The following is a 22,366-nucleotide window of genomic DNA, read 5'->3' on the forward strand; positions in this document are numbered from 1 at the left end:
AGAGACACAGAGACACAGGCAGAGGGAGAAGCAGGCTCCATGCAGGGAGCCCGAAGTGGGACTCGATCCCAGGTCTCCAGGATCAGGCCCTGGGCTGAAGGCAGTGCTAAACGGCTTCTATCTAGCCACCCAGGCTGCCCAAATTTTAGTCTTTTAATAAATATATAGTGTTGCCTTGTAATGTTTTTAATTTGCATCTATGCTTGGCTACTACAATTGCATACATATCCTTTATTTGTTTTTTGTCATTTATATATTTACTTTTGAAAGTCTTCTACACAGTTCTTGCCTCAGGTTTGCTAATTAACTTTTAAGAGTTCTTACTGTATTCTGGATAAGAGCCTCTTATCATTTATGTGTTGCAAGTATCTTCTAATCTATGGCTTGCCTCCACATTCATAATGATATCTTTTCATGAGGAAATTCATAATTTTAACGTAGTCAAATTTATCAATCATTTCTTTTACAGTTGGTCTTTTTAATCTGTTTAAGAAGTTCTGACCTACTTCCAGGTTTGAAGATACTCTCCTATATAAGCTTTGGAAGCTTTATTATTTTGACTTTCATGTTTATATCTACCACCTGCCTCAAATTTACCTTTGTTAATGGTGTAAAGAAAAGATCAAGTTTGACTTTTTTTCCTGTAAGATAACCAAATGATACAACATTTATTAAAAAGACTATCTTTCTGGGGGCGCCTGTGTGGCTCAGTGGGTTAAGTAAGTGTCTAACTCTTGATTTCGGCTCAGGTGATAATCTCAGGGTTGTGGGATTAAGCCCTGTGCTGTGCTCTGCACTGGACATGGAGCCTGCTTGGGATTCTGTCTCTCTCTGCCCCTTTCACGCCCCCAACCACAAGTGTACTCTCTCTCTCTCTCTCAAAAAAAAAAAAGACTATTCCTCATGGTACTTAGGCCATCATGACAGAGACTTAGTGATGTAGCTAGTTTAGTCAGATTCTAACTTTGGTATAATGAGGGCCTCTCTCCCTTCTCCTCCACCCCAGGCTTCAGTGCAAGAGATGAAAGACCTGGAATATCTGCTATAAATTTTGTTGTAAAGAATTAGTGAGTTTTGTGTGCCTCACAAATTAGAAGAAATTCAGATCTCTCCAATAGGGAGAGTGAAACATAATAATGACTTTAGGATTTACCTTGTGACTATTGCTCTTTAGTATAGTGTGTGTGTGTGTGTCTGTATATATATATTTTTTTCTTTTTAAGATTTATTTATTTGAGAGAGACTGCCTGTGAGGGGAATCAAGCAGACTCCCCACTGAGTGTGGTGCCCAATGTGGGGCTCCATTCCACCACCCAGGAAATCATGACCTGAGGCAGAATTATGAGTCAGACACTTAACCGCCCAAGCCACCCAGGCATCCCTGCATGGCACCTTCTTGTAAACAGGGGAACAGGGGGCTAGGCTCCCACTATGTATCTTGCTCAGAATTCAACACTGCCAGGATCTAAACATTAACATTTGTTTCATCTGCTTTATTAGCTCTTGGTCCCATTTAGGTCTTTTCTTTTTATATCTTCCATTTCTCTCCTTATCATCATCATGTTTTCCTCTAGGCTTAAGTATATTTATAGTAGCAATTTTAAAGTTCTTATCTGAAGCATGTTTATGATAGCTGTTTTAAAGTCCTTATCTCCTCATTTTATCATCTTTACCATATTTGTGTCTCTTTCTATTGACTGATATTTCTTCTGTTTCTACATATCTAGAGTAATTTTTTACTGGATGCCAGACATAGGTCATTTTATGTTGCTGAGTTTTAGATTTTGTTATATTCCTTTAGAGAGTGGTAGACTTTGATCAGGCAGGCAGTAATTTTACTCGTAAATCAGCTTAATCCTTTTAATATTTCGATGCTTTTGTAGGGTGGATGTAGAGTAGCCTTTAGTCTAGAGCTAATTAAACCCATTTTTAAGGTGTGGCCCTTTGAGAGTCTCTATATATCATGTATGCAATGAGGCCTCTTGCCTGGTGATAGAATTCTGTATGATTTCCAATTCTATGTAAGCTCTGGAAATTGTTCTTTTTATAGCACTCCCCCAAATCCCTGCCCCCCAACTGATATGTATAACTGCATTATACATATACTTGCCTTGTATTTTTTCATAACTGCATTGCTTTCAAAGTTAGCTGTTTCTTCCATAAATCGGCCCACTAGTAGCATAGCTCGACCATGGATTAACATGTTCTTACTCTCGGTTGGGGTTTTATTTTCAGGAAAACATAATTCAACACCCTTCTGAAGAACAATTAGTGCCTGGTGAACATCACCCTAAAAGGAAAATGGCAAATAACAAGCTTTTTAATTTAAGATATTTCTGTTTTCTGAAAAACATTATTATTAGTACTTAAAGTCCATTAAATATGTTTTATGTATAACTCTTTGTAACTTCATGTTCATCTCTCATTTCCCTCCTACAAAAGTAAAATCCAAAAAGGAAGCATTGCTTCATTTCATGTAGAACTCATATTAATTCATTCATTTGCTCATTTTTACAGTCAATCAAAGTATAAGGAACTGAGAGATATATGTAGATGACTGAGGATAAACAAACATGAATAAATCAAAATTTCTAGCTTAAAAAAGTTCACAGTCAAGTGAAGAAATAGAGTATGTAAAATAGCAACAAAATGGTAAATGCTATTAAAAGAGAAATTTATATGGATATTAAGGACAGAGAAGGGAATCTCCCACATCTACATGAAGATATAAGAAAATGGGGGATCCCTGGGTGGCACAGCGGTTTGGCGCCTGCCTTTGGCCCAGGGCGCGATCCTGGAGACCTGGGATTGAATCCCACGTCGGGCTCCCGGTGCATGGAGCCTGCTTCTCTCTCTGCCTGTGTCTCTGCCTCTCTCTCTCTCTCTCTATCATAAATAAATAATAATTTTTTAAAAATTATTAAAAAAAAATAAGAAAATGGAGAAGAGCAGTGTTCAGCAAAGATTACCGGATGAGGAAAATTTGAATTAAGTTTTGAAGAATGAGTAGCAATATTCCTGGAAGTGAATTCAGTGAAGGACATTCTTGGTAAAAGGAGTAATAATTTGGGGCTCCTGGGTGGCTCAGTTGGTTAAGTGTCTGACTCCTGATCTCAGCTCAGGTTTTGATCTCAAGGTTGTAAAAATTAAAAAAAGGAATAACATGTGGAAAAGGCAAGTAGTATGGTTTTAGCTATAGTCTAAAGGGCTTATGAAATAGTGAGTGATAAGTGAAGTTGAAGAGGTAGACTGGAACTCAATCAGAAAAAGCCTTGTATACTTTCTAGAGGTCAGACTTAATCATAAAGGCATGAAGAATACTTCAAAAGATTTTAATCAAAGCAGCTACATGATTTAATGTGCATTTTAGAAAGATTACAAACTGCAATCATGTGTACACAGAAACAGAAAGACTAAAAAAAAAAAAGGCTATTAATATTATTAGAGACTACAAATGCTAAGGGCATGAATGAAAGCAGCAGAGTTAAATAAGAGAGGATTAAAAGGTGTTTGTTTTTCAACTTCCAAATATGCAATAAGGTATTATTAAGTATAGTCACTATGCTATACATTATACCACGACTTATTTATTTATAACTAGAAGTTTGTATCAAAATGTTAAGAGAGGGCACCTAGGTGGTTCAGCTGGTAGAGCATGTAACTCTTTTTAGGTTTTTTTGTTTTTTTTTGTTTTTTTAGAGGGAGAGAATGTGTGAGAGGCTTTATCTCACAATCCTGAGATCATGACTGAGATCATGACCTGAGCTGAAATCAAGAGTCAGACACTTAACCAACTGAGCCACCAGGTGCCCCAAGCATGCAACTCTTGATCTCAAGGTCACGAGTTTGAGCCTCAGGTTGCAGGTAGTTTACTTAACAAAAACAACAAAAATCAAAAGATTTTTCTAAGGAAAATTTGGTCTCCACTTGGTCTCTCTCATGGAAAATGAGGGAAACGAAGAAGTTCAAAATGATGCCAAGATGTCTATCTTAGATGAGAGGATACGAAGGAGTCCGATTTAAAAAACAGAATATATAGGGGAAGCAGTTATTGAATAGTAAATGATGAACTTGATTTTGAACATGTTGAATTTAAGGTATTATAATACACAGACCAGCACTAGCTCAGAAAATGACCAGGTACTGGCAAATATAGGCTGAATCATTACTTTTGCCTCTACAATCACAGATGGCTCCAGCTATAGTTGCTAAATGTCAATTTCAGAATATGCTATGCTCACTACTAATTCTAGACTGGTGGCAAGCATAATGAGATATGTAAGTAATAACCATTTAAATCTGGGGAATAAACTTTGCAAGTAATTCAGATAATCAAAAAGCCTCTTGCTCATTACTATTGCTTCAATCTGGGGATAGCTGGGGACTTTTGTTCTTATGCAAAGCCTTTTGTGATAGGTTAGATTAGAAATTAATCCTGACAATAAAACTGGCAAATCCTCCCAAAACTAATTGTCTGCTAAGAATATAAGTAGGGAACAGTGTTATTTTCATTTCACAAGAATCTTTTTTTTTTTTTAAACATTTTATTTATTTATTCATGAGAGACAGAGAGAGAGAGGCAGAGACATAGGCAGAGGGAGAAGTAGGCTCCACGCAGGGAGCCCGATGTGGGACTCGATCCTGGATCCTGGGATCATGCCCTGAGTCAAAGGCAGACGCTCAACCACTGAGCCACTCAGGTGTCCCTCATAAGTGTCTTGAGTGCCTACTACGTGCACCCTGTATATATATAGGAGGTAAAGACAAAGTAAAAATTGGCTGTTTCTCTAAAGAACAACAAAGGAAGACAGATGAAAACTGAAAGAATTGCACTTTCATCTTGAAATGGAAAGACAAATGTTTAGGGACATCAGGAAAGAAGGAACGGTTTCCTCTAAATTATGGCAGAATGATAAAGATGACAGAGAGAGACTCTGAATTTGGATTAGGGATCATCTCTTAGTCAGGCCTTGGTAGGAAGTATATAATATACAACAATATATCTATGATGTTCTCTTGGCCGTTACCTTAGACCATAGCCACTTTGCCCTCTCCACATATAGTTCAGCAAGTCTTGATTCTCCAGCATTAAGGAGAGCATTGTAGGCTGTCTGGTGGTGACCAGCCTTTCTAGCTACTCTGGCACTCTGTAGCCAACATTCTCCAACCATTTCATTGTAATCTGGTCTAAATGAAGACGAGAAAAAGCATTTTAAATTATATTCAACAATTTTACTAGAAAGCTCTCTTCCTAACATGGAACCTTCTCAATATACAAGTCAAAGAAATCAAAGAAGATTAATTTATTAAAAAACTCATTTTAATTTTCTTACAGTGGTCAATTTTTGTCAATTACAAGTCTATGAAAACTCTAATACTGACTTCTATCTGCACCTCTCCCAGATACATTAACAATAAAAAAAGATACATTGCATTTAAAAGTAATTCTCAAGTTCTAAGTTCATTTCAACTTATATAGTATTGCTCTGACAACTGATAACAGAAAAATATAGATTCAAAGAGAAAATTAAGGAAGATAAATACTTCCAAATAATACACAAATGTAATAGTAAATTCATGATCACTGACATTAAAAAAAAAAGTGTGAAAAACCTTTTGTTGAGGCTTAATAAAGCTCTCCGGAGAGCCAGGATGGGCTCCTTAGCTCTGTAGGAATTTTGTGTCATTTCTAGTCGAGCTGCCCAGTTGAGAGAATCTTCTTGAGAACTGTCACCTGGCGACTGGTGAAAGAGTGGTTTGATGCTATGCTCCAACTCACACAACATGTGCAATCTGAAGATAGATAGATAAAATGTTATCTCATATACAAAGCACATACTCAAATTAGCTATTAAGAATGTGAATTGTGAAGTTTTCTTTAGAAGAACTTTAACCAATATATATCCTTAGTATATAAACTATAACATTTTTATCTTTTTAAATTGGATATAAAACGCCACTTATGTTGATTTAAAGGTTTAGTCCAAATTCCTATTAATTAAATTGGAGAAGGATATATAAAACTAAATTCAAGTGTATACAAATCAAGTTTCACCTATATAAAGATAAGAGAAAATATGGATCCATTATAAATCAACAGAAAGGGATCCCTGGGTGGCGCAGAGGTTTGGCGCCTGCCTTTGGCCCAGGGCGCGATCCTGGAGACCCGGGATCGAATCCCACGTCAGGCTCCTGGTGCATGGAGCCTGCTTCTCCCTCTGCCTGTGTCTCTGCCTCTCTCTCTCTCTCTGTATGACTATCATAAATAAATAAAAATTAAAAAAAAATAGTTTAAATCAACAGAAATATCTGCATATTTTGCTGGTGCTTCTATAATAGGCCTGACATAGGTAGATGCCAGCAAAAAAGTGAAATGATGCAATTTTATTTTTTCTAAGAATGATGGAAACACTCATGACACATTCACACTAGCTTTTTTTCCATTTTTAATACTTAGTGTCTATGACTCAGTGTTCAAGGAAGGATACAGTTGAGTATCTACAGAACAGAATTAATCTCAGTAGTCCAATCTATGGTTTCATTCAACTGTTACTAAAGGGGCTGATACAAATTATAGTAAATTCTTCTAAATTAAACAAAAATGTTCTTACTTATTTTTTAAATTATAACATCTATTGTTTTCCTCAGGTGAACTCACAGATCTGAAATGTTTTCATTTCATTTTCCTCCTTATTTCTGAAAGCTAATTTTCCATTCTACTGGTGTAATGTCTACATTTTTTGGGGAGGGAAATGTCAAATGCATTTCCAAATGAGAGGGAAAAGAAACTAACAAGTACTGAGCATGAAAAATGCCAGGCACAGTAAATGTCTACACTATTTAGGTTAGTTATATAGCAAGTACAATATGACATTACAACAGGATGAATATGATATTTTCTTAGTTTTTAGAAGTTTCACAATTGCCTTTTCAATGAAAAGGATATACATTAGAACATTCTTTAAAAACTAAAAGGTGAGGAGCACCTGGCTGGCTCAGTTGGTAAAGCATGTGACTCTTAATCTCAGGGTTGTGAGTTTGAGCCCCACATTGGGCATAGAGACTATTTGAAAAACAAAAACAAACAAACAAACCCTCTAAGGTGATTTTGAGATAAAGGAATAAAATAGCCCACTGTGAGTAGATACACATGAAACCAAATATACTATCACTTTACTAACCAAAGCATTCCAAGTCTGTCAGAAGACAGTTATAGACCAGGAACACAAAAATGGAAACCACCCCCCATACCTTACAATATATTCATATCCTCGTTGATAAGAGCCTCTTTCAAAGCTTGCAGCTGAAAGAGGTACAATTTGTTCTGCTCTCACTAGTTTCAGAGTGTCATAAAAAGCTGTGGTATCTCTTTTCTTGGCTGATAATAGTAACTGTCCCAGTCTGACACTCCATGTTGTAGATTTCCCATCTGAAAAATAAATGTAGAGTCAAGGAGTGCCATAGGGCCCCAAAATTAGCTTTATTATCATTTGGTAAAATGGTCAGCAGAAATACTGGAGCAAATGGTTTCATTCTACTTTGGACAACTAAACTAGGAAATTATAAAACAAGCTAAAAGATTAATTATAGATGTTACTTAGCTACTTAAGTCTGAATATTTATAGCATATTAAAACTGCATACATTTAAAAAAACTGCATATATTTTAGGAAGTAATTTTACCTGCTGCCAAATAGTTTTCCACCAAATCCCACTGTGACAATTTCCAGGCTGCTTCCACTCTATATGTGTTTAATTCATCTGTCCATTCAGATCTATTAAGAGACGCCAGTTATCAACGAAACCTTATTTTTTTAAGTGGCATTTAGAGGTTTTTTTTATTGTTTTAGATGTTCTATTTATTTATTGCTCTATTTGTATTATATTGTATTTTGTACTTAGATATGAAATAATTATCTTTATCCAAAATAACCCAATTTTTAATCTTTCCACTCCCCTAAAACATTTTTTCAATAATGACTTCTAAAAGGTTCATTTATAAATGCCATTCAAAAAATGCCATTCCTTAACAAATTGTGCCATATAACAGAATCAATACCTGCATAATTACAAAGTGCAGTTGTAAGATTAGCTGCATGTTTAACTTAAACAAAGGTGGGAGAAAAAAGAGCCAACTGAACAAATACACATTCAGAGGTAAGCAATTCTAAGAACTTGGAATTTTTGAAATTAAATTTAAGGCAAAAATATAGGAACTGATGAGTAGATCAGGGGCAGTTGGGGGTGCACATGGGGTACATATTTATAAATAAAATCTTTAAAAAAGTAATAAATGAGTAATTTTTTTACTTAAAAAATCTAATAATAGCAGCATAAATACTGAATACCTTACAATATCTAAATACAATTTCACCAAAAATAATCTAAAATAGGTTAAAAGAAATACATTGGAAATGCAGTTTCCTGAAGTCCAGTACTGAATAACTTTACAAGCTTATCACCAGATGCCAAAATATCAAAATTAAGATAAAAATCTGAGGAGAATTATCACGATTTGCTATCTAGAGGGGATGTGCCATACAGCCAAGAAGTACAAAATGCCATACTATGCCAAGAAGTACAAAAGGCAATAAGGATAAGGCTGTGAGAACTTATCCATAAAAATAGGTGCATTAAACATAGTAATACAGTCAATGATTTTAGAGTAGTATTTGTTTAAATGCAAATATTCTCCCCAAAGAAAACACATCCCCTTAATGACCATTTGATCCAATATGATAGAGCAATCTTGGCTGAATATGGAAACTTGACTTTTCACAGTTCAAAGATCAGGAGGCTCTATGTATCCCAAATCCAAAGAAGCCAAGAAGAGTCTAACTGTCCAGTGTGCATAATAAGGAAACTTGACACCTAGGCTTGAGCCATGACAAATCTTCCCAAATTACTTTATTTATAAGGTCTCGTTGAGAGGTTAGTTGATAACCTAGAGAACCATCTAAAACATATGACCATTCTATCTCTGGTTCTGCAAAGCTACCTCCCTCATTTAATAAATTCCATTAATGTGAAGCCATCTGATCAACAGTGAGCTTCTCTGCTCTCAAACATTATAGAATTGTGCTCTTTACAAATCATAGTTTGGAATTTACAGAAACTCTATTAGAAGAATTCTTTTTGAGAGTCCTAACTAAAAACGGTGGCCAGTGTACTCTTTGGTTAGCTGAGATACAATGCCTTTTGATCAGATCTCACTGCCCAGAATAGTCAATTGGCATCTGGTAAATTTCTCAAGAAATATGTCTTTTAGCTCTCAGAATACAGCAGCTTTAAAAGCAAAACCAACCTCCAAGGTTACTCCTCAGACCAGAAGAACTGCAGCCTTAATTTTCGTACTACTTTTTTGCATCATTTGATTTGCTGTAACAAACCCATTTTTTTTTTTTTTTTTTTTTTTAGGAAAAAGGCAGCTTTCATTTTTATCAATCCTTTAGGGAAAAATCAACTCACACAGTCTTGAGTGATGGTGTATAAATCAGTCACAAAATTTCCCTCTCCCCAACACAGAAAATAACTGGTGTTGATAATATAGACAGAACTTAGATAATTTTTGGATGTGTTCACATGAGCCTTACCAATAGTAGATGAGCTCTGGAAGTTTCTGTCTTAAAGCAACTATAATTCAAGGATGACTCTTGGGACAGAAGATAAGCTATTAAGTGCTAATTCAACTTATGGCAAAGTAGAAAAAAATATTCTTTTTTGCATATCTCTAATATCATGAAAACAAAAAAAGATTTCATTTCTTTAGTAAATGGTTATGTCAACCCAATTCACCAATTAAAATTTTCCCAGATACAGTAACAAAAGAAAATTATTCTTTAAAGAATATATTACCTGTTAGCATGCACTCCATTCACCTGAGTGATTACAGTAGACAACTGACCAAGACCTAACATGGACTTCACTACACCATGATAATGAATGATCTAGAAATTTAAAAATATTTAAAATAGCAATTATCATTTCAAATATACCTTGGGAAACAAGACAGTTTTTTATTCATAAAAAAGTACTATTTGGGGGTGCCTGGGTGGCTCAGTCAGTTAAGTAGCTACCTTTGGCTCAGGTCATGATCTCAGGGTCCTAGGATTGAGCCCTGCATCGAGCTCCCTGGTCAGAAGGGAGTTTATCCCTCTCCCTCTGTCTCATGACTTTATTTAGTCTCATGACTAAATAAATAAAATCTTTTTTAAAAAAAATTGATGTATTATACTTTGGGGGGTATGCATTATACTTTTAATTGCAAATTAAAATTATATAAATTTGAAAAAATAAAAATAAAATTATATAAATTTGAGTAACTGAATACACAGCTTAATATAAATATACTCAACAAACCTCATTCATTTGTGGATTCCTTTTTTTAAAGATTTTATTTACTTATTCTTGAAAGACATAGAGAGGCAAGAGACACAGGCAGAGGGAGAAGCAGGCTCCCCTTGGGGAGCCTGATGCAGGACTCCATCCCAGGACCCCGGAATCTCCACTTGAGCCAAAGGCAGCCGCCTAACCACCGAGACACCCAGGCACCCCCATTTGGGGGGTTTCTAAGATCACAGAAATTTGGTATTGGAAGGGATTTTTGAGATCATCTAGACACCTCTAATTTTATCAATCAAGAAACTCAAACTCAGAGATGATTAAATATTTTCTAGACACACTGTGACACTACTAGGGACACTATTGAAACTAAGATTTCCAGAGTTCCTACTTGAGTCTTTTCATTTTGTTGTCTCTCATTTAATATCTTACCTGGTCTGGTTCTAGCTGAATAGCCCTGTCATAACAAGCAGTAGCATCCCTCAGTAAGCCAATACTTTCATGTTCAAGGATCTGTTCTTTCAAAGATGGTTCTGCCTTTCGAATTGCACTTACTCCAGCCACTCCATCCGGTTCATGCATAGCAGCATACAATTTCTTTGTTCAAACATAACAAAACAATCAAATAAAAGAAAAAAACACAATAGAAATAAAACTATACAACCACCAGTTTATGTGGAAAGACCATATGAGAATTCTTCTCAAAGCAATAGTATTTGCTTCAAGGCAGATTTCATAGTAAAATTATAAACTTATTTCCAGGCCTTCTATTATCTTAATACCCTTGTTCCACTTAAATACAAATCTACATTAGTAGCTGTTACTTAAGATAAATTCTGCTGAATACAGTTTATAAGTGTCACAAAATTTTTAAATAAGTATTTTAATATGTTGATATTGAGATGTCTCAAATCTGAGTTTGAAGGATATATTTAGGTTGAAGACAAAAATTTGGTAGCAATTAGCACAAAGATGTTCTTTAAAGGTAGGGAAAAGGGCATGATTTAGGAAAATAGAGAAAAGGAAGAAAACAGGGCCTGGGAAGAAGACTGGAGTATTTCTATATCAAAAGAGAAAGAACTAAAAAATGAAACTGAGAAGAGAAACCAAAATAGTTTATTTATTTATATATTTTAAGATTTATTTATTCATGAGAGACACACAGAGAGAGAGAGAGAGAGAGAGAGAGAGAGAGGCAGAGATAGAGGCAGAGGGAGAAGCAGGCTCCCCACAGAGAGCCCGATGTGGGACTCAATTCCAGAACTCCAGGATCATGCCCTGAGCTGAAGGCAGACACTCAGTGGCTGAGCCACCCAGGCGTCCCGATAAACAGTTCTTTTAAAACTGACTATAATGGGGATCCCTGGGTGGCGCAGTGGTTTGGCGCCTGCCTTTGGCCTGGGGCGTGATCCTGGAGACCCGGGATCGAATCCCACATCGGGCTCCCGGTGCATGGAGCCTGCTTCTCCCTCCGCCTGTGTCTCTGCCTCTCTCTCTCTCTCTCTCTGTGACTATCATAAATAAAAATTTAAAAAAAAATTAAAAAAAAAAAACTGACTATAATGGGAAACAGAGAGATGGGTAGTATCTGAAGGAGACTATAAGACCAAGGCAATTATGAAAAATTAAGATGGAAGATACCTGAGCATGTCGGTATACTCTGGATGAAGAAGACAAAGTATTGATACTAAAAAAAGCAGGAATATTGAAGGATTAAAATCAAGAACACAGGAGGATTGAATTTTGACAGAAAGCGATCCTTAGGACTAAAGGAAGAAAAGAAAAAAGGATATGGTGCAGAAGTCAGTGTATTTTTAAATTTGGTGGACATCTGGATTCCATTTTCTCAATGATGATGAAGATTACTAGTTGAGAGTAAGTGAAGAAGAAGCTGAGAAATGAGAAGAAACAGTCATATTGAAGAGCAGAAGATAGGCTTATTAGAGAAACACAGATGGCCTGAAGGCAGTGTTAAAGAGTACTGCTGAGGTCTTAGATGATAAATTTAAAGTAAAAGCCGTTAAAAACCCACCAATGTGATTTTTCTCTAGCAATGTTCAACTGCTTAAATGCAGACACTGGCAAGGCAGATGGGTGAGTTTATCCACAGATGGTGTTTTACGAAGTGAGTATCGCATAAGGGAGAAAGTCAAGGAAACTGAACATCTTTGTAAAGGAATGATTTTAATAATGAACAACAGACTCACAGCTAGCCAGGGAGAAAAATAAAGACAGGGGAAGGCTAATATTCATCCAAAGACTACAAACTTTCGGGGTAACCGGCTGGCTCAGTAGAAAGATCATGAGACTCTTGATCTCAAGATTGTGAGTTTGAGCCCCATGCTGGGTGAAGAAATTACTTATATGAGTAATAAAAACTTAAAAGAAAAAAAAAAGGACTATAAGCTATGAATTTCTCAGTTTCTCACTACCTTTTGCTTTTGACTTGAAAAAAGTTACGAATTTTGACCTCTTATTTAATCCCTCTGTATTAGCCCTACCTTTCCTTTTTTAACCTTCCCTATACAATTAAAATATTATCACCTAAACCATTATTTCATTAGCACTGTCATACCTGATTCCTGTTACAACCAGCACATCCTCCTTCCCACTCACCTCAAATCCAGGCCCATATTTCTCATGAGAGTAACAATGGCCTGCTTCCCTTGCATCATAGCTTTCAAACCCTCCCTCCATGACTGCTATAGTCATTTAGTTAAAATACCATTCTGACCATGCACTTCCCTGGTTCAAATCCTCTAAGAATTTTGGACAAGTTGTGTCTTTCCTCTGCCCAAATCTTTCTCTTTCCTCTGCCATTCCCAAACTGACACTTTACTCTTGAGCACATACCATATTCTTTCCCAACTCTATATAGATGCCTCTGTTTGAAATATCTTACCTCCTTTTATTACCTATCTACTGTCCATTCTTTAAGAACCAACTTACTCATTGTCTCCATGAAGCCAGTACTGACCCTTTGCTTACTCTCATCTCCCACATTACCCCACACAGAGGATAATTTAAGGGTCTTTACTCATGGCACATATATATCACTTTACACCAAATCGGTGTTTATCTCTCCCCACTAATCTGTAAGCTTCTAAAGAGCTAATAACCACCTAGTAGTTAGCAGAACACCTAAAAAACTCAATAAAATGCTCAACAAAATGAATATAAACATAAAAGACTGGCAATATTAAACATCATTAAATTTACTGTATTAATTTCAAACCTGTAAAAATCCAAGATGCTCTTGAATATTTTGTTTCTTTTCTGTAATAAATGATTCAAAGTGCATTACAGCTCGTGTGTATGCTTTGGAGCGAAAGGAAGCTACTGCGAGGGTATCCTGAGGTATAAGGTCTAGAAAACGAGTTACACTCTGATAGTCTTCATAATCCGCCGTAGATGCTAGAATACAAAAAGATAATTGAGTGATTAAAGATGTATAATGTGAAATTTTAAAAGTATCAATTTAAATTCCAATTTATTTATTTTAAATTCAATTTAGTGAACTAAATAAATTAATCTAAATGTATTAGAGAATCACACTAAGAATGTAACTACCAGAGGATTGCTCAGAGGATTCTTGCTCCAATTCCACCATTATTACTTACCTTACTTGGAGATATTTAACTTATTTGAGCTTCTGTTTCCTCATATATAATAGGGAAATGTTAATATTGTCCTTCCTTACAATGTTGTTGTGAGGATTAAATGTAAATCTGTATTATATTGTATCATTTCACTCAAATGTGGAATTTAAGAAACAAAAATGAGCAAACAGGGAATAAAAGAGGGAGGGGCAAACCAAGAAGCGGGCTCATAACTAGAGAGAACAAACTGATGGTTACCAGAGGGGAAGTAGGTGAGAGGATGACTGAAATAGGTGATGGGGATAAACAAGTACACTTGTGATGAGCTCTGAGTGTTGTATGAAGTACTGAATCAGTATATAGTACACTTGAAACTAATATTACACTGTGCATTAAGTAACTGAAATTTAAATAAAAACTAAAACAAAAGAATAAATCTGTATTAAATGTTGGAAAGATATAAAGGTGATACAAAAGATACAAAGATGAGTTATTTATTAACAGTAACTATAAAAACACTGCTAGAGTACAATAGCAGGGAAAAAGCAGAATTTATAGAAACGTTTTTAAAGTTTAGATTTTAACATTCTATTTTTTTTCCTCTGTTGCCATACAAACAATATCAACCGTTTTAATGAAAATTCAAAGTAAAAGTGCTTTTGAAGTAAAATCACAAATACTTCAGAGTAATTTTTTTTCAAGAATCTAAGAAAAAACATAAATTGGGAACTTCAAAATAAAGATAGTCTAGTTTAACAATTCTTATTTAAAACTTATAAATTTTAGTAGCAATTCATAACAGTATATAGAAAATAAGAAATAGAAATGTTTCTTCAAAATTTAAATAATCAAGATGATAAATCCAAGATATATTTAAAATAAGTCCCTGATTCCATTAAAATTTGTAGATCATTCAAATTATGAGAAATGTTAAAAATATTGTATCTTTGAGGATGCCTGAGTCGTTTAGTTGGTTAAGCAGCTGCCTTTGGATCAGGTCATGATCCCAGGGTCCTAGGATTGAGCCCCACATCAAGCTTCCTGCTCAGTGAGGAGTCTACTTCTCCCTCTCTTTCTGTGCTCTCTCTCCCTCTCTCATTCTTTCCCAAATAAACAAATAAAATCTTTAAAAAAAAAAAAATTGTACCTTTGAACCAATGCAAATGTTATTCTTAAAAGCTAGTATTTCCTTTGCAATGTTAATGTTAGTAGGAATGGTGATAGAGGTTGAAGAGAGACTGTATTTTTTACGTATTTTGTTTTATACAACCATTTACACATGCAGAAACAGGAACAAACATTAAATTGTTAAATCAATGGAAAATATATTAACAATTAGCCATAATGTTCAGAAAAACAATCCCCCAGATATTTGCTTTCAAGTCCAAAAACTTTTAGAAAAGTAAATTATTGCGCTTAATAACAGGAATGTATGTGCTTTACTCATGTATATGAACAAGAGAGAGAGGCTCACAAACTGAGAACTGTAAAAGTGAAGGTCTCTTTAAGGATTGTTAAACAGTGAATTTTTTCAATTAGCCTCAAAGTCTAGGGGGAAAAATTTCCATTAAAATAGCTGCGATATACAGAAGCAGAATAAATATAAATCTTCTCACCAAATGCTTCTATCCTGAAGGACATTTTTAACTAACAAGATTCCCTTTTCCATCACTTTAATGGTAATTGTACTATCACAGGAAAAAAAAAAACTACACATATTTGGTATAGCAGGGTGTAATGTAGTAACGTATATTAAGCATATTTAGAAAGACTGCTGGATGCCAAACACTACCAGAGACAGGAAAAACAAAAAAATAAAATTTATGAATGAAATGAATAGAAAGTAGAAAAAAAAATAGGACATGAAAGGAAATTTAACATCTCTTTTGAAATTTAAAACTTACATGGGATAAAGATTACAAAGAGTATTCATAAGTGAAAAAGGATAAAAAACACTTAACTAGATACATGTATACATACATGTATGTGTATATACACATAGTGCACTGAGAGGGCACACAAGAAATACACACAATACACTGAAAAGACATGGAGTAAATGGTTTAGCAGCGAGGGATCAGCCACTTATTTCATACTTTATAATGTATATATTCATCATTTCATTTAATCCTCAGTCCTCTAAGGGAGATAATAATAATCCCATATTATACAAAGAAAAATTAGGCATTATCTTGCCTAAGGTAGTAGGAGTAGAATTTAAAGAGAGGTTTTCGGACTATAAATTCTCTGCTTTTTCTCAGTGAAAAGGGGGAAAAAAAGATATGCAAGAAAACACAGGTCTTTAAAAAGCTAATGCTTAAATTACAGAATTGGTACAGGAAGTAGCTAACTGGTTAATAATTAAGAGAAGAAAATAAACACAAGTTATGACTCACCTACTGAGTCTATCTTATCTCTGTTTGATTTGCTTTGTGGAAATTTCTCTGCATTCAGTGCCTGAAATTTGTGCCTTGCCCATTGTGTTAGATGGTCAAGCATGGAGAACACAGTCTGTGTACTGAGTTGACACAGATCAGATGCACTGTCTTGGGTACTTATGGTATGCTGATCATCATGCTTTAGAACTGCCATAATTTCTGCATAAACCTAAGAAGAACTCATTTTATGGTTAATAATGTGTCATGTAATATCATTTTGCTATTATCTGACATATAAGATTAAGCATTCTAAGGCAACTCTAAGTCAGAATAGATGATTTCATAGTGTCTAATAAAATTTTAAATGTACATATCATATAACCCAATAGCTCTATTTTTTGGAGTACATCCTAGACACACATACACAAATGCTTTCACAAATAAGAATCTCCATAATGCTTACCATAGCATTGTAAAAACAAAAACCATGGAAACAATAATTATTATGACAATAGTTAAATAATGGTACAACTATAAAAAGGATATTATACAGCAATAATAAAAAAGGGTGGCTCAAAAAATATATATTGGTAAATAAAATAACAGGGAAGTTGCAGAACAATACCTACATTGTACCATTAAAAACAAAAACAAAAACAAAAAAACCCTAAACAGAACCAATGGCATTAAAAAAGGTCTGAAAAAAAATAAAAAAAATAAAAAAAAAGGTCTGAAAACATACACATCAAATTAATATCAGTGATGACCTCTGGGAATGTGGGATCAGGAACAGTAGTCATAGGATACACTTTTACTTGTACAATTTGAATATTTACATTAAGAACATAGTGATATGTTATTTATGCTATTAAAAAACTAAACATTTTGGGGGGTGCCTGAGTGGTGGTGAAGAATCAATATCTTGATTTTTGCTTAGGTCATGATCTCAGGATTGTGTGATCAAGCCCTGAGTTGGCTCTGCATTCAGCCCTGTGTCAGGCATCCTCTCCCTCTGCGCTTCCTCCTAACACATTTCCTCTCTTTTAAAACAAAAAGTAAAATATTCTCCTTCCCCTATCCTAATCCATAGTACTACTCAGCAGGAAAAACCACTATCAGTAATTTTTTATACACTCTATTTCAAAAAGTTCTATGTATATTGGGGCATATATAATATATACTTTCTAATTTTCTACACTAAGCATTGGATAATTCTTTGATGAATAAAGGGTTAAAAAGATTTTTAAGAGTTAGACATGTATATACATAGCCAGCCATACACTGATCTACATTCCCTAACATGTAGCTTTTCTAATACTAATTACTAGTGGACAAATGTTTGGACAAACAGAAACTTAATAATATGGTACCTCTCACCTCTTGCTGATCTTCTTGATTACAACCCAACAAGACATATACTAGAATATGTGGAAGAAGATAGATGGTCACCTTGAAATCATGTTTCATCATAATGCTACAGCAAGTGAAGATTTTACTGGCAAGATCATGCCGAACCTGTAAACCCAAATGGTTTAGGGACAGTAAGTAATTTTATACATTATACTCTACTGATTAATGTCAAAAAACCACACAGGAGATAATTTATCATTGCAGAATGGGTATTCTGGTATGGAGAGGGGCACATACACTCAGGAAAAAGGATTTCAGATAACCACCTCTCTGGTCACTCTGAATATCTTAAAATGCCTGAACTGCTGTGACCCCTAAAGGCAATATCAACCACCTCAACATAAAAGGCCTTCCCCCTTTACTTTTTGGATGCATCATGTTTTGTTACAGATCAGCATCCCTAAGTACAGTATATTTTACTTAGCTAACATTAAATTCAGTGTATTAACCTCCAGAGCACAAGGATGAGTAAAGTAAACAAAATGTATGCTCTGGGCCAGTACACTAAGTAAAAGACTCACATATTTAATAAGTAATAAATAGTAATTAACTATAGAAAAATGAAAAAAGTAGGAAACTAAATTACTTGGGATTAGAGTAAAATTTTATGTTATGAAAAAAAAATTTATATTATGATCTAACCTTAGATTTTCCAACATTACTGTTCTCTTAATAAAATTAAAAAAAATTTTTTCCTTCTCAAATATAAACACTTCACTTTAAAAAACAACAATAAAACTAAAGATTCCAGATTTGGAAGTAATTAACTTAATGATATTCTTCTACATTTCACATAATATATTTTCAGTATAATCATAAAAACACAAGAAACTTGGAAGGCCTGTGTGACTCAGTTGGTTAAACATCTGATTCTTGATTTTGGCTCAGGTCATGGTCTCATGGTTGATGAGATCTAGCCCCACAGGGCACCTCGGCACAGAGCCTGCTTAAGATTCTTTCTCTCCCTTTCTGCCTGCCCCCTCTAAAAATCCAGCAAACAAACAAACAAACAAACAAACCATGAGAAACTTTCTCGAAATTATCAGATAAAAATTATTGTAATAATATTTTTAAACACTAACAGAAATATGAATTAAAAACAAAAGCTATAAATTTCAAATATGCCTTAAAGATTTCTTGGAACACAGAATATTTTTGACTGTCAGGCATGTAAAAATCTCCTATTGGAAAAACATCAGAAATATACCTCTATTTTTTCATGAAGTTTCATTTCATAAAAATCTTTATTTTTATTTTGGGGGAAGTTCAGATAATGTATTCTCTTTTAGAAGAAGCCACAAAGCAATAGTATTATCTTTTTATTTCATAAAAAATCTTTAAAAAAAATCTTTTTATTATGTAAAAAAAACTTGAAAAAGCATTGTTATTTTTTAAAATAGTATCATTTCACAATGAAAATGTAACAGACATTTTGCAAAGACCATAGTAACTTGCTTGATAAAACAATTACCCTCTCACCCAGAAACTAGAAACAGTAGGAAAGTTATTAGCAAATACTTTCTACAAAATTTTCTATCACTATCAGCACAAATATTTCAATACCTGCTATTTATGTTATACATTCAGATAGATGTTCTGGTTTCCTTTAGAATTTCTGTTCATTTAACTAATTCTGAACAGAGTTCTCTTACCTTTGTTATAAGATAACCTGCCCAAGATGCTGACCATTCTGCAAAGTTATTACCTAATTTACTTAAGTAAATTGGCTTCTTTACTCCAGACCAATCTGTTGACTTCTGAGAGCTCTTATATCTGTAATTTTGAAAATTCATTTATTAAGAAATATATTTAAAAAACATTAAAAAAAGAAATACATAAATATATATCCATCTTTTAAGACCTTTAGAATAAAACATATAAAAAATTTATCAACTCCTTCAGTGACTACCCTACTACTGCCTTGCCTTTACTGAAATATGGTTAAAGGCACTACCTTTCCTATATCCTTGTGGGGTGGAAAGTCATTCTTGCATACCCCAAGTATTTTAAAGGATTTGAGTCTGCCTCCTCCTCTTCCTTATGCTCTTTTCTAATCCTTCCAACTCCATCTGTGTAAGAAAGACTTGTTCCTTTGAGGTTCAAGCCACTCAGGCATACCATTCTCTAGTTCTCATTATGGGCACCTATTAAACTCACTGGTAACTTTAATACATCTCTGTGTTTTCTTTATTCCCTATTTCTTACCATCATGAGTAACTTCAATGGACTCAAATCTTCTCAACAACTTTCTCTTTTACTTCTATCAGGACTCCCTTGCCACTACAAAAAAACTTCACTTCCAAAATGAACTACTTAAATATCTTACTCTATAGTCTTAGCTTCCTAAATTTCTAGTTCTTTCATCCAGTTATGCTAACACATTAGCTCTCTACCACTGAGATCTGTCCCTTAACCCTGTTAAACTCTCCTGATCTGTAATACCTTCCTTTCATTACCTCTTTCCTTAACCAGCGTGATCTTCATGTCCTTCATTTCAAGAACTCTTGTTAATTATTCTCTACCCACTCCATTGACCAATTCAGCTCTATCCATCTGTATTTACACATAAAAGATTTTAAATTTAAAAGGTTTTTTTTTCTTTTTTAAAAAAGATTTTATTTATTTATTCCTGAGAGATACAGAGAGAGAGAGAGAGAGGCAGAGACACAGGCAGGAGAAGTAGGCTCCATGCAGGGAGCCCGACGTGGGATTCGATCCTGGGACTCCAGGATTACAGCCTGGGCTGAAGGCGGTCCTAAACCGCTGCACCACCTAAAACCTGCCCGATTTAAAAGGTTTTTAAATATAAAGAGGTATCGGGATCCCTGGGTGGCGCAGCGGTTTGGCGCCTGCCTTTGGCCCAGGGCGCGATCCTGGAGACCCGGGATCGAATCCCACATCGGGCTCCCGGTGCATGGAGCCTGCTTCTCCCTCCGCCTGTGTCTCTGCCTCTCTCTCTCTCTCTGTGACTATCATAAATAAATAAAAAATTTAAAAAATATATATATATAAAGAGGTATCTAGCAAATATGTATGCATACTTAAGGGCTTATATAAAGAATCTGCTACAAGGCTAGACACTGTACCAAGGCTCAAAGAAGTAATGTATCCATCATCACATATCTAATAAGCATGAAATCTAGAGTACTTTAAGTTCTAGTTTCTAACTAAAAATAATTTATAGTTTTTTAGATTTCAATAAGCCTTAACAAAATTATTAAAATTGAACAAAAGGTTAGAATACACTTTAAAAAAAAAGAGGAAGAAAATATCTTCATGAGGAGAAGTCAGAGGGTTGAAAATCTCTAATCTCTAAATGAGGTCGCTAATGGCTTTGAAACTAGCTTTAAACTCTTAAATTTCTATATTAATTATACCTATCAAAAGCTTAAACTCATATTCAATTTAAAGTGGATTCTTTCAAAGTATTACTGACAACTGAATTAAAAAAATCAATCCTTTTAGCTTCAATAAATTCATATAAATACTTAAAATTATGCAATGTAATCAATGAGCAGACTGTACTTTTCTCATTTTGTTAAGATTATAGGCAAAATCACAGTGGAAAATACATATTAGGCATACTGAAAATATGTGTAATACTAAAAAATTATATAAAAAATAACATTAATTTTAATGAGGTGCCTGGGTGGCTCAGTTGGTTAAGTGTCTGACTCTCGGTTTTGGCTCTGGTCATGGTCTCATGGGTTGTAGGACTGGGACCCAGGTCGGGCTCTATGCTGAGTGGGGAACTAGCTTGAAGATTCTCTCTCCCTCTGCCCCTTTACCCCACTCCTGTGCGCATGCTCTCTAATATAAATAGATCTTTAAAAAAATAACATTAATTTTATAAAGTTAAAAACAATTTTATAAAAATGGTTTTTAATAAGTTTACAGACCTAGTATTTAGATGAGGTTCCAGGATTTCCCGAACATGCTCAGGAAATCTCCTCCACAATTGGTGACCTGGACCATCGGTCTGCATCTCTCTGCAGTCATAAATAGAAAGTAACTCCTACAAATACATATTTCATATTTGTAAATCTATAGTGAAGCAGATAAATCTTTATGCTTAACAGCATAATAGTATAACTATACATAATAGTTACAAAAATAATATTAAAACAGAATTATAAAATTTTGGAGCTGCAAACCTGCTTCAGACATGTACTTCAATGCTTAAAATCATTTAGGTTACTTAATTAAGGTCACAAAGCTGTGGCAGTACTTGAAGCAGTTTGTGTTCTACACATATAATATGTACTGGAATATAAGTTTAAGAGCTATTTGGAGGAAAAAGTGGAATTCCCTGTATTTGTACAGTATAATTCTTTAAATTTGATCTTTTCTAGATTTTAATGAATGCAACTACAAATCCAACAGTTTTAAAAATTCAAGATATCTCAAATTCTAGGTATAAAATGCTGAGCTTAAATTTGTGAAAAGAATGGGCACCTGGCTAGCTCAGTGGGTAGAACATAGCAACTCTTGATCTCAGAGTTGTGAGTTTGAGCCCCACATTAGGAGTAGAGTTTACTCTAAAAAAAAATTGACAAAAGAAAATGCAAATGTTAAAGACCATTTTACTACGCAAGCCTCGAAATAAAATGGATATATTTTACTTTACTGAAATAAAACA

At 34.5% G+C, this 22,366-nt stretch overlaps 1 protein-coding gene across 6 annotated transcripts in view; it reads right to left on the reverse strand.

Moving 5' to 3' along the window:
- Window positions 1-22,366, reverse strand: part of ATR (ATR checkpoint kinase) — a 93,798-nt gene that overhangs the window by 21,183 nt on the left and 50,249 nt on the right. For all 6 annotated transcript variants that reach the window (XR_011995293.1, XR_011995292.1, XM_026018512.2 and 3 more), the window contains 12 exons: window positions 21,627-21,742; window positions 19,380-19,500; window positions 17,695-17,832; window positions 16,336-16,546; window positions 13,576-13,754; window positions 10,773-10,937; window positions 9,855-9,946; window positions 7,683-7,774; window positions 7,252-7,429; window positions 5,614-5,793; window positions 5,028-5,187; window positions 2,111-2,290 (listed from right to left, as the gene is read on the reverse strand). Coding sequence is in view for 4 of the 6 variants with exons in the window: in XM_026018512.2 (XP_025874297.2) it covers window positions 2,111-2,290; window positions 5,028-5,187; window positions 5,614-5,793; window positions 7,252-7,429; window positions 7,683-7,774; window positions 9,855-9,946; window positions 10,773-10,937; window positions 13,576-13,754; window positions 16,336-16,546; window positions 17,695-17,832; window positions 19,380-19,500; window positions 21,627-21,742 (1,812 nt within the window). In the remaining 2 variants the exon portion in view is untranslated. The remainder of the gene's footprint in view (window positions 1-2,110; window positions 2,291-5,027; window positions 5,188-5,613; window positions 5,794-7,251; window positions 7,430-7,682; window positions 7,775-9,854; window positions 9,947-10,772; window positions 10,938-13,575; window positions 13,755-16,335; window positions 16,547-17,694; window positions 17,833-19,379; window positions 19,501-21,626; window positions 21,743-22,366) is intronic.

This window comes from Vulpes vulpes, chromosome 11, assembly GCF_048418805.1.
Source record: "Vulpes vulpes isolate BD-2025 chromosome 11, VulVul3, whole genome shotgun sequence".
Taxonomy (NCBI): Eukaryota; Metazoa; Chordata; class Mammalia; order Carnivora; family Canidae; genus Vulpes; species Vulpes vulpes.